The sequence below is a fragment of the Sminthopsis crassicaudata genome, chromosome 4 (genome assembly GCF_048593235.1).
Source record: "Sminthopsis crassicaudata isolate SCR6 chromosome 4, ASM4859323v1, whole genome shotgun sequence".
NCBI classification, from domain to species: domain Eukaryota; kingdom Metazoa; phylum Chordata; class Mammalia; order Dasyuromorphia; family Dasyuridae; genus Sminthopsis; species Sminthopsis crassicaudata.
In genome coordinates, this window is record NC_133620.1 from 145,544,115 (window position 1) to 145,557,624 (window position 13,510).

Genomic DNA, 13,510 nt, shown 5'->3' on the forward strand with positions numbered 1-13,510 from the left:
TCTAGAGTGAGTCATTAGCTGATATAATACCCTCATGTGTATAGCTAGATAAAAATGTATAAAGCAGATCAAAAGTGTAAAAAAGTCACAACAGGGAATTAGGACAAAAATTCAATGTAATTTTCTGCCAGCTGTCATTGGTCTAGAAAACTAGCTTTTGTTGCCAACACTTTTGGAAAGGATAGTTTATTCTACTTGTATAGAATGAATAACCTTTTGGAGGGAGGAAATGCATCCTGCAAGGCTTAAATTAGAAAGAAGAGGACTATGAGCTCTTCAGATATTGTCACCAAAATACTGAAAGGGTTAACCTAAGGGCCTGATGTATAAAGTTGCTCCTGGGTAACTTTGTGATGCTGTAGAAACTACATCTGGCATCCAATGACCAGCCCATTCCTACTTTAAGGAAATTCATTCACATACTCTGCAGCAGCTGCTACTGTTTGGATTATGAATAGTAATAAGCCATATGGTGTGGCAGAAAGGAATCACACATATTTTCACATGGACAAATATTATTATTCCAAAGCATAAACATGTCAATATAAGTGTCTTTTCTCTTGGGAAGAGCAGAGCTTTCAATCTCAGCTATAAGAAAATGACTTACTTCAAGATGTGGAAAATTATCTGCCAATGTTATTATAACAATAAATAACCATGCACCCCATTTATCCCCTAAATTCTATTTCTGTACCTATACTTGGCACTAGAGTAATGAGACAAAGGACAACTACAAAAATGCAAAAAAAAAGTATATAAAGAAGGTAAGAGTGTGTATGTGGTGGAGGAGAACAATGCTTCTCTTAGCTGTACCCATGGACATCAGTCGCCTCCAGAGCTGTTGTGTGCCTGCAGAAGGATCAATAATGTCACATGGATACAAACTAATCATGGAAATTAGAGATGGAAAAACCCCAGTCACACCACTGAGCTCTGTCAGTGAAGGATTTCCTTACTATAGTATCCTTTCTAATCCTCGCTTTGGGTCCCACGTGAAATGTCTCAGGGAAAGAGCGTTCATCACTGTCAGAGAAGTTCTCCTGATCTTTAGACTAGATTTCCTTTTCCTTAATACCATCTTATTACTTTGTGTCTGTGCCATCTCTTCTTGTTCTTTCCTCTTGCTAAATCTTGCTAAATAATTTTTCTCTCTCCAAGCAACTATAACTTTCAAATTTTTGCTAAGCTTCCTGAGTCCCCAACAGCTCTGTCAATGTCCAGCACAGGATAAGCTTTAAAAAAAAAAAGCACTTAATATTGAGCTCAATTCTCTTCCCTATGGGCAGACCAGAATAGGCTATTTCAAATTCAGGGAAAGAATTACTCTCTTGGCTTTGGAGGGAAGGAAGGAGAAGTGAAAAAGGGTAAGTTTTCTCTGTTATGGTCAGCAGAAAGGTCCTGGGATCAGTTGTTCTTGAATGTCCTTTTACTAAGGAAGCCTCGTTCTTTTCTAAGAAAATGCCTGGGTCACTGGGGAGAGAGGAAGGGAAGACAACATTGATAATACAACTAGCTCTTCACTCTGCTCTATATGCTCAATGTGGTTTCAGTACCTGCAAAAGAGCATTTGGAAAACAGACTAAAGAGCTTTGTGATGATCATTATGGAATTATCTGGAGACAGTCAGGCACAAGTCACCCGGAGGAACTTGTAAAGCTGTTAAGGAAAAAAAATGATTTGCCCTAACTCTGATTTTATGAGAAGTATTTCTGTATTTTGTTGAGGGAGATTTGGGAAAAATGAGCTTACTTTGTTCACATTGTTCTCTATTGTCTGTTAATTAAAAATAAATTATTGATTTACTTTGTTTTTATATTATTCTTATTTCCAGATATGTCCCTCTCCTTTCCCTATCCAGACAGCTATCTCCAGTTCAGTAACCACATTAACTGAATCTGTTAAGTGACATTACACAGTTACAGTATCTCTGTTTCTGCAAGGAAGGGAGGGATGTATATTTTCCCATCTCTTCTTTGGGGTCAATAGTCATCATTATAATTACATTCTGTTAAATACTTGCCTATCTTTCAAAGTTCTATTCAAATGTAATCTTTTTTTTTATTAAATTTATAATTTTAACATTTTTTGACAGTACATATGCATATATATGTATATATATATATATTTTTTTTTTTTACAACATTATCCCTTGTACTCCCTTCTGTTCTGAATTTTCCCCCTCCTTCCCTCCACCCCCTCCCCTCGATGGCAGGCATTCCCATACATATTAAATATGTTATAGTATATCCTAGATACACAATATATGTGCAGAACCGAATTTTGTTGTTGTTGTTGCAAAGGAAGAATTGGATTCAGAAGGTAAAAATAATCTGGGAAGAAAAACAAACAAACAAAAATGCTCACAGTTTACACTCATTTCCCAGTGTTCCTTGATCAATTGGAATTGGATTAGCTCTTCTCTATGTTGAAGATATCCACTTCCATCAGAATACATCCTCATACAGTATCATTGTTGAAGTGTATAATGATCCCCTAGTTCTGCTCATTTCACTCAGCATCAGTTGATGTAAGTCTCTCCAAGCCTCTCTGTATCCTCCTGCTGGTCATTTCTTACAGAACAATAATATTCCATAACATTCATATACCATAATTTAGACAACCATTCTCCAATTGATGGACATCCATTCATTTTCCAGTTTCTAGCCACTATTAAAAGGGCTGCCACAAACATTTTGGCACATACAGGTCCCTTTCCCTTCTTTATATTTCCTTGGGATATAAGCCCAGTAGTAGCACTGCTGGGTCAAAGGGTATGCACATTTTGATAACTTTTGGGGCATAATTCCAGATTGCTCTCCAGAATGGTTGGATTCTTTCACAACTCCACCAACAATGCATCAGTGTCCCAGTTTTCCCACAGCCCCTCCAACATTCATCATTATTTGTTCCTGTCATCTTAGCCAATCTGACAGGTGTGTAATGATATCTCAGAGTTGTCTTAATTTTCATTTGTCTGATCAATAGTGATTTGGAACACTTTTTCATATGAGTGGAAATAATTTTAATTTTATCATCTGAAAATTGTCTGTTCATATCCTTTGACCATTTATCAATTGGCTTGATTTCTTATAAATTAAAGTCAATTCTCTGTATATTTTGGAGATGAGGCCTTTATCAGAACCTTTAATGGTAAAAATGTTTTCCCAATTTGTTACTTTGCTTCTAATCTTGTTTGCATTAGTTTTGTTTGTGCAAAAACTTTTTAATTTGGTGTAATCAAAATTTTCTATTTTGTGATCAATAATAGTCTCTAGTTCTTCCTTGGACACAAACTCCTTCCTCCTCCACAAGTCTGAGAGGTAAACTATCCTATGCTCCTCTAATTTATTTATGATCTCGTCTTTTATGCCTAAATCTTGGACCCATTTTGATTTTATCTTAGTATGTGGTGTTAAATGTGGGTCCATGCCTAGTTTCTGCCATAAATGTAATCTTTAAAATACTTTTTTCTGGATTCCCCAGCTGTAATCACTTTCCCTCTTGAATCAGATATGGCACTTCACCACCACCACCACAACCACTATCACTACCTCCTCTTCTTCTTCTTCTTCCTCCTCCTCCTCTTCTTCCTCCCCTTCTTCTTCCTCTTCTCTCTCTTCCTCTCCTTCCTCCTCCTCCTCCTCTCCCTCTAGTTTTCAAATATATTTATCATATTATAGTGTGTTTTATGTTTATCTATTTGAATCTAAACCACTTGACTCTACAAGCCTTATCTAAACTTTTTATATTTCCCCCAGGGGCTAGCACAGTGCTTTGCACTGAGCAGGTGCTTAACAAATGCTTATTGAATTTGAACACTGTTCAGATTTATTTTTAGGACTTCTCTGAGCTTTCCTGGATATATATTCATCTCTTGGCTCTTCTCTTTATTCCCAACTGTTTGTCTATATTTTAAGCTTAGCAGGAGGACCCAAGAATCAAAAGAGAGGAGTATCAAAAGTAATTTTGTTGAAATAATTTCGTCCAAGTCCCACTGAGAGCAAATGGATCTTGTTTCCTAAGCCAGAATCAATTAAAACTTTTGAAAAAAGAAACATGTACCTGGGGACTAAATTTGCATCAAATTTACATTAGAAAAGAGGAATTTAAAAGTTTTTTTTTTCCCACATAACTCATGACCTCTGGTGATTATCCTCCAATTCCAAGTCACCAACAAGCCTTTTCTCTTTTAGATAAAAAGTTATTTGGATTTCAAGTGACAATAAAAGAAGGCAGGATATATTGTCCATTCTAGGATTTAAGGTCTATTGGACCTGTTTTTATAAAATTTAGGAATTCTTGCTTTCATATGAAATGAAACAAAAGAATACACAAGGCAAAAGGGTGACCTTGATGTTCTTTAAGAGTGATGTCAGCCACTTCAAGTTGGCAAAGCACATGGGCTCCTTGCAAATATTTCAGCAGGTGCTTTCTGAAATGTTTCCAAAACTACACTGGACAGAGATACAGCAGAGGTCACTGAGACAGCATCAAGTATTGTGAGCAGCTTCATCATGTCCCCTTTTCTCATTCTGAGCTGGCTGGCATCTCAGAACCTGCTGGGTTAGTGAGAAGAGGCACTGTCACAGTGTTCTGTGCCAAATGCAAATGCCATGCATATGTATTTGAGAATAAGAGTATACCTGAGTTAATAGGCCAGGCCAGGGCAGTGGGGAAAAATATGAAAATGATTTTTAGAAGAAATAAATGAGAAAAAGAAAGGGGGCAGATATACTCATCAAAACATTTTGTTCTCAGTTTGGGACAAACTTAGGACATATTCCACTATTCTTAAATATGTCTCCCATTAAGTATCTTATTTTCTGGAATATTTTCTGAAATCTAGCACCCCATTCTCCTTCCAAGTTGTGGGAAAAACAAATTAAAAATGAATTCTCTCTTTTTAAAATTGATCTCTCAAATGCCATGTTTATTATATTTTTAAAATTAAATTTTATTTTTTTAATTAACAAGCACTTATTTTTTTCCTCCATAAATTTTTTGGAGGAATTATTAATATCAAATGGATGTAGGAAAATAAAGCTGTGGTTCCTAACTGAGAAATACAATTTTTTCTTTCAGATTGGTAATATGTAGCTCTGGATTAATTGACTTAAATTGCATGGATGTTCACACTTGCAGTGAAACCTATTTAATTCTTTGTTTGTTTGATTACTATATTCCTATATTATAGGCCTATGATTTAAATATTGTCCCTTTTTTTTTTTTTTTTTTTTCCAGATTTCCAATCTCTTTTGTTTCATTTGGGCATAACTTATTCTGTCTAACCACACAACAATTACTATTAATCCCTCAACTTTGTGATAAATCATCCCCTTCTTAACTGAATATTAATTATGAATACCTCTTGTGTATAGATAGAAGACACATAATGGCAAATGTGAGAATACAACTATGCTGTTTCTAATTTATAATGTGTTACAGATGGATAGATAGCTGACAGAACAAAAGTGGGGCAGAAAATGTGGTGATGATATACCAAGAGGTCTTGAAGGTGAGAAATATTGAATAAGAATAGAAATAGGAGGGTGAAATAGAAGCTAAATTATGTGAGTTAATCAAAATATGAACAGAAGAGTGCCTAGAAAGATAACTAGAAATAAGTGAGAGTGTTTTCTGAGCCTGGCTCTTGATTTCAAGTATGCTGACTGGTAGAGTAGCTTTGGTGGTAGATATGCATGAGGAACTTTTTAAGAAAGAAATTACTTGCCTCAAGAACTAAGAAGGGGTTGAGAAAGAGTGAGCTTGATTAGGACTTAGAGCAGAAGGAGAGTGGAACTAGTGAGAAATCAGGTGTTTTTGAAGCTATTTGTACCACTTGTCACCTTTAATCTTCAATGCCGAGTGCAACCCAGGTCAGAAGTGACTAAAATGTATTATGGTATGATTGTTGCTCAGTGGCCTGTGAGAAGCTATAATAATTCAGCAATCCTTTGCCTCGTATTTTCCCAGCACTTTGTAGTCATAATTACGCCACACAACAATAAACTATAGACATTAGTGCTATTATCTTAATTTTATTGATGAGGCTTATCAGACACAGAAGTTAAGTGAATAGCTTGGAGCAACCCAGTGAGTAAAGAGGAAAGGGATTGAATCTCTGATAGTAGAACTAATGAGTCAATTCTTTATCTGGGGAAGAATGGATGTACAGAATGATCTCTTACTATGGAAAATAGTATGACACCAATTATTAAAAATTCAATTTTTGCTTCAAATACTTGTACTTGGGTGACTGCCATGTTGGATCAGTTATTCATTATTAAAATTATTTATTCAATACTTATATGTACATATCACTGTGGGATATACTATTAAAAGTTAAAAGTTCATTTGAGTAATGTGGAAAGAGCAATAGCTCTGGAATTAGATGCCCTAGGCTCAAATACTGCCTTGGATGCTTATTATCTGTGTGGACTTTGGGCAAATAACTGAACCTCAGCTTCCATCATCTGTAAAATAAGGGATCGAATCAGATGACTATTCAGACCTCTCTGAGATTCAATCTATGTTCCAATACACACCAATAAGTCTATTATTACTGGTCCCTTCAGTGCTATAGAGTTTGGAGAATCAATAGATGAAATGATCTCTGTCTTAAATAAGTTCACATTCTAATTGAGAAAAAATGGACACAAAGGAAACAATTAAAGGATGATATGACACTGTGTGTACTTTGGTGCTAAGTTGGGTAGTACAGATTAGTGCTCAGCTAAGAGAGATGATAAGGTTTGACTCAATAAGGGAAGAAAGAGGAGGTAGGGGTTAAACTGGATCCTGGAGGATAGGGACGATTTGAAAAAGGAGAGAGGAGAGAAGATTCCAGATGAGAAGGGAACAATGTAAGCAAAAGTTTAAAGGCAGAAGTAAGAAAAGCATATAAAATGAACATATTTGAGAGGATAATAAACATGAATCTTGAATAAAGCAGAGAATGCATGTTGAAGAGTAGTAGGAAATGAGGTTGGTCATGTAGAATGGGAACAAGATCTTGGAAGATCATGAAGGACAGAGAGAATTTTAGCTCTGAAAAAGTTTAAAGACATTTGGAAGGTTTTTTAATAGGAAAGTTACATGATAGAACAATTAGGTGGCACAGTGAGCACTAGCCCTGGAGTCGAGAGGGTCTTAGTTCAAATCCAACATCAGATATTTGGTGCATGTGTGACTCTGGACAAGTCACTTAATACTTACTGCTTTACCAAAGAAAGAGAGAAAGAAAGAAAAAAAAAGGGAAAAAAATAAGAAAAGCAACATGATGTAAAAGTTGTTTTAGGAAAATCAATCTGATTTTTTTTTTGATAGACTACAAGCTGAACATTGAAAGTAAAGAGAAAATCCAGAACAAAAGTATTGTAGGGCAAAGTGAAAGGGGGAATAGGAAACTTTAGGTGGGAGGATTAAAAAATGCTTCATGTAAGAGTCACCTACATGGATCTGTGGAGGGAGAAAAGGATTCTGATAGATCATGGTGAACAGGAAGTACAAATATGGGACATAGAGATGGTGTAAGTGAGTTAGGTAACAGACAGCTTCAGTAATTCAGTTCAGTCTGGCTGGAACGTGAAGTGTGTGAAGGAAAGTCATATGAAATAAGAATTAAAAGGTATTCTTAATGTTTGATTATTTTCTATTCTAATCATCCAATTTTCACTATGTTTTGGATTAACTTGGAAATAGTTGAGTCCTTGGATCTCTGACGAAGAACATCCCAAGCCCTTCAAGGATCCTCCCTTAGAAAAGTGATACGACAGGGCAGCTAGGTGGCATAGTGGATAGAGAAATGGTTTACCAAAAAGAAAGAAAGGAAGGAAAAAAGAAAGAATGGAAGGAATAAAGGAAGAAGGGGAGAGAGGAATAAAGGAAGGAAGTAGGGGAAGAAGAAAGAAAGAAAAAAAAAGAAAGAAAATTTAGGAAATCAGGAGTCAAGTGGACCTTAGTTCAAATCCGACCTCAGACACTTGCTAGTTGTGTGACTCTGAACAAGTCACTTAATGCTGACTGCCTCAGCACATCTCCCCCCAAAAGAAAAGAAAACAAGAAAAGTAACATTATGCAAAAGGCATTTTTAGGAAAATCAGTCTGTCAGCAGTGTTGCTAGATAGATTAGTGGGGAGATGGTTATCTCCTTTCCCCCCTTTTTTGGTGGTTATCTTCTTTGCATATTCCTCAAGCATTATTTGGCTTCAGTTCCCAGGAAGTTGTATAAATATGCATACTCTGTTTCTCTTTGACCTGCTTCTATTGCTCTGAAGCATATTCCCTACCTAGTTGAAATAATATGAAATATTTGTAAACTGCTTAGTATAGTGCCTGGCACATAGTAGACACTTAACAAAGTTACTTTCTCCTTTACTAGGTTCTGAGATTAGTTCTCCCTTTCATTGAGATTAGGTGGAAATGACGACCTGTTGTTTCGAGCTAGCATTACTTATAACTATGTGGTATGGATAATGGAGATCATCTTTACCTAAATAATTTCTGTACTATCAAAGCATCCCTTTCTATCTGAAAGTCCTTACTCCAGTTGGAATACCCATTTGATTTTTTTTGTTTTTGTTTTCTGTTTCAATTTCTCACTAGCACTGTAGAAATTACTCTTAACCAATGAATGATCAAGTTTTCCCCAGTTTAGGCTATTAGGTTTGCCTACTGCTTTGTTTTCTTTGATGATTTACCAGTCTAGGCTTTATTTCTCTTAGTCTATTGCAGTGGTCTTCCAGAATTCTAACATTGTAACTTTATAGTAACAAAATGCCTTAAATGTGCAGTAATATTTAATAGACGCAGTTCCTATCTCTGTGTTAAAAAATATTGCTTGTCAATGTTGTTGCCAAGGGAATAGGAAGATTATTTCATAATTTACTGTGACAATGCTTATCTAATTTCTGCTTGAAAACTTCTAAGAAAGGAGAATCTCTTTGTCATTGTACTCCATTTATTTTCTATAGAGCAGTATACAGAATACAGCACAAGAAAAATCATCAAGTTTGCTTTTAGGGATTTTGTTATATTTGGAATGTCCGATGCATCTGAATCTTTGACTTTTGGTCAACCTTGAAAATTATGTTTACATATTTTGGCAAAATCATTGTTTTTACCTCTTCTCTTAAGAATGACTATCAATTGTGTATTATCTCACAAACAAAGATATAATACAGATGAAGAATCAGAAAATCTCTAAATGCTGAATATCTTTAATATATAAAAATGATCTCTGAAAAGATTTAATTTGCTCTAAAATATTCCTTCATATTGTGATTTTATTAACTCTAGCATGATTTTTTTTTTATCAATGCAGATTGGTAATTTTAATGCAATTCTTTGTCTAAAAGACTTATATTAGGTAACAAAAGTTTACCTGACCTTCCCAGCATTGTACAATCTGTGATAGAGATGGAACTTGAACTCAATTCATTCTGGTTCCCCTCCTAACCACCATATGTGTCATAAACCAATGAAAGCCAAATCCAAATCAACACATCATCATTCTCTACCCACAGAAGTCCTGGCTTTAGAATTACAGAAAGAAATAAAACACATGAATCCATTTTCATTTACTTTCTATTCCTCCTGTAATCTCTGTTTCTAACTCACCAAACTTGCTAAATGTTTGACGGAGAAAGACAAGTTATGTCCCCTTCCACAATAATAGGTTTTTTCTATCTGGAAGGGTCCTGCTCTTTTCTAATTTAAATTTGAGTCTCTGTTAGAAATTGAGATTATAGTGTAGGAAGGGACATAGCTATGTTTGTCTTTCTCTGTCCTTCTTGTCCCAAGCTTTGGACAGTCATTCATTTATTCAGCATTTATTAGTCATCTACTTTATGCCAAATACCACTCCACTTAAGACAAATCCTTATCCTTTTCTTCATGGGAAATAGGGAGGTGGTCCTGCTTCTCTATCTGACTAAAGATAAAGTTGTTTATCCTCTGCAAAGTTCCCTTTTCACTAAAGGAACCAAACATTTCTTTCTCCTATTTCTTGATAGAATGAGGGATCTATATAGGAAAATTTTTTTTCCTTGAAATTTTTCTTGCATAGAATCTTCCTGACCTTTTTTTTTTTTATTGGTCATCATCTTTGCTTTCATTTTTAGAAGATTAAATTGTGTGATGGGGTCAGACCAATCAGCATTTTTCCCCATTATCTGTTCTTGCAAATGTCTTACCACTGGAGGTAGAAGTTGGAATTTAAAGATTCTATTTACCAGGTTATACTTTCCTCAGGGTGAGTTACTTATATGAGGTAAAAATCCAATCTTCCTGCTTTTATTACCATTTGTTCCAGATTGGTCTGTACTATTTAGGGGATGCTAGCAATCAGAGCACAGATTAGAAGCTCTAACCATCCTCACCAAATTATGATGCTCATACAGGGAAATGCCTTTCATGGCATATTCTACTATAACTCCTAGACACTGATTCACTTTTTTTTTTACTCCAGATTCACTTATATATCTCCTTCTACTCAGTTCAACATCCATAAATGCTTAGATTAGTTTCCAACCTTTCAAAATCATATATATGAATACTCATCTCTAGCTATTTCCTAATGTTTCTAAATCCCTCAGTCAGAACTGAAATCTTATAAATTTTACTCTGCAACTATGGGGAATGCAAAAAGAATCTTTCCTTAGAAGAGCCAACAACACTGTTTCTTCCCCACCCCCACTTTAGCAGCATCCCAAGCTCCTGATACTTCCCTCATCTATAAAACAGGGATGTTGTACTAGAGAGTCTCTTTCAGTCTGAATCCAGTAATTCTAATTTCAGTGGAAACTGATACTCTATCCCTTCCAAACCCACTGGTAGATAATGGAATTTCTATATGATTTCAGAACAGAATTTTATATGAAAAAGCATCCTAGAGAGTAATTAATTACACATACAAATATTTCTTGTACTATCTGTCCACAAGAACAATATTATTTTATATAGAAGCTGAAAAGTAGAATTTTAACACATATTAGAAAAGGAAGCTTTTACAATTATTTAAGAAGGCCATAGAAGCTTGGGAAAATATGCCTCACTTGTGATACAAATCTAGCTGAAGTTTTGAAATCTTTTTCATCCATTAGTTACCCATTTTACTTTAACAACAACATAAATGCTTGGCAAGCCAGTGAAGAGTACAATATTGCTCTGTCAGTGAAATTCAGAGAATTTACATTCAAAGGATTGCATTCAAAGAGATTTGTCACTAATACTATTTTCTATGTAGCAGGTATGTTTCACCATGAAGTAATGAGCAAATCTGTAATCTTTTGATATCTATTCTACTTTCATCTTAATTTTATAAAAAGCCTTGAGGAAAAAGCACAGCAGGATAGACTCTATCCTTAAATTCTGCATCCACTTACCATTAATTTTCCCCAAAACTCATCCTCACTGGCAAAATGCTCCATAGTCATTGAAGAGAAAAATTCCTTGTTCTGCCTTGTCAAATATGTCACTTGAACTGTTCAACTGACTGAGCACAGGAAGGAAAACATTTCCAAACCAGCAGCTTCCATGATATTGAATGTTGTGTGTTCTCCGATAACCAAGAGTCTGGGCCAAAATGACATTTGCATAATTTGGAGTGAGCTGGGTGGTGGCTTTTCCCACACTTATGATTCAAAACTGAGATATGTCTCATTCAAATAGATAATAACATAACTCAAAGAACTCGAGTGTCCTCTAGCATTATTTCCATTTATGAAATGACAACTCTTGTTCCCCTGTCCAGCTGGGCCCCGCCTTGCAAAGGATGCCAAGAACAATCTTGTGGTGGGCGGAGTGGGTACCTTCAGGCTGCCTTTCAGGGCTGACTCTTGTAATTACAAAGCTCCCTCTTGACATTAAGGTGTGTGCAGCAACACAGGAATAGACATCTGGGATGGAAAACTGTATAGGGTTTCAAGTGTAAGAAAATAAGTTCTGGCATTCCCACCTGCAAAATTTGCCTGGGATGGCTACCAAATTATCAGTCCTGTTTGTGGTGTGGTGAATATATGAGCTATAATTAAAGCTGTTTAAAAAGATGCAAACCACTGAGGATGCTTCAGCACAGTCCCTGGCACATGGCAGGGGCTTAACAAGTGCTTATTGATTGTTCTTGCTGACCGGTCACAAATAGCCAAAACAGAGACAGAAAAGAAACATGGTGCTCAACACATCTGGCTTCTGACTACCTTTGCAGGCTTATTGCTCATTAATCCCCTTTATGGACTCTTATTCTCCAGCCAAGTTGGTTTACTTGCTGTTCACAGTATCTGAGACTTCATCTCTCATCTCTGGGGCTTTTTATAAAATCTGCTTCCCACACCTGGAATGCATGACCTCCTTTCTTCCTTTCCTTAGGATTGCTAAGGCTCATGTAACCATACCTCCACACCCCTAGGACTTTCCTTAATGTTGGCCCAGTTCCTAGTGCCCTTATGCCCACACAAATTACTTTGCATTGATTTATCTCTGTACAAGTTTTTCTCTCCTTTCCTTTTCTCCTAACAGAATGTAAGTTTCCTGAGGTTTGTCTTTGCATTCCCAGAACCAAGTACAATAGCTACTAATAGATAGTAGGAACTTAATAAAATTTGGTTCACAATTAGTTTTGGAGTTCAAACTTAGAGACAGATGAAAGGATAGAGGAACATAGCTTTAAACGCAATCTAGTTAGAGGCTGCTGGGAGAGCCCCAAAGGAATATTGGTAATTTCTTTCTTGTGCTTACATGACCTTTGAAGCTTTCAGTCAACTGTTCTTATGTTCAGAACCAGTGAATCTGTCAAAGCTTAACAGACACCAGATGAGAAATAACATTCAAAGTCAAGACAGATGTGCGTTTACAAATATTCTTTAATAAATACCACCTGAAGTGATCCAGTGATGTTTCCTTTATTTTGTCCTCTTTTAATTACACAGGGTTGAATTTTATGGAAAATAAAATCATCAATAGGCCTTCTGATATAGCTGGGTTCCCTCACAAATCATCCCTGGAACACGGAGAGTTAATGGTATACTGCTCCAGATTGAAAGACTCTCTTCCATGAGTGGTCCCTTTCAGTAAATATTAGTGGTGGTGGTCCCTGTCCAGCTAAAATATGGGTTGGCTTCCCACAATGCTTAGTTTTAGAAATTTTATGCCACAGAGCACGTTTATTTATGTCTGATACTTTTTTTTCCCCCTTCAAATTGAGCTCAGCCTTACCCAGAAAATTGCAAACAAATCCAACAAGAGGGATGGTAGATAAAACAAGAATACATTTTTAGAATAAAACTATTTTGGGGGAAGGGAAACAAAAGTGCACATGTGCTTTTCTTTCCCCAGAAGCTGTGATCACAGCTATGCTTAATATCATCACACAATTAATCACTTCCAGGCTTCAGAACCTGTTCAGCATGTGCTACCAGCTCCCTGACGCAGGTTACTGTTGTCATGGTGAGTCACAAGAGCGAGTCATTGGCTTTTCATACTGTGCAACACTTTGAAGGTATTTGAAGGAAAT

At 36.1% G+C, this 13,510-nt stretch overlaps 1 protein-coding gene across 1 annotated transcript in view; it reads right to left on the minus strand.

Annotated features, from left to right (window-relative positions):
- The window catches only part of SASH1 (SAM and SH3 domain containing 1), a 380,232-nt gene extending 368,734 nt beyond the window's left edge, over positions 1-11,498 (minus strand). Inside the window, exon 1 of the mRNA XM_074309591.1 lies at positions 11,385-11,498. Coding sequence (XP_074165692.1) covers positions 11,385-11,435 — 51 coding nt within the window. The 5' untranslated portion in view covers positions 11,436-11,498. The remainder of the gene's footprint in view (positions 1-11,384) is intronic.
- Positions 11,499-13,510: the final 2,012 nt, after the last annotated feature.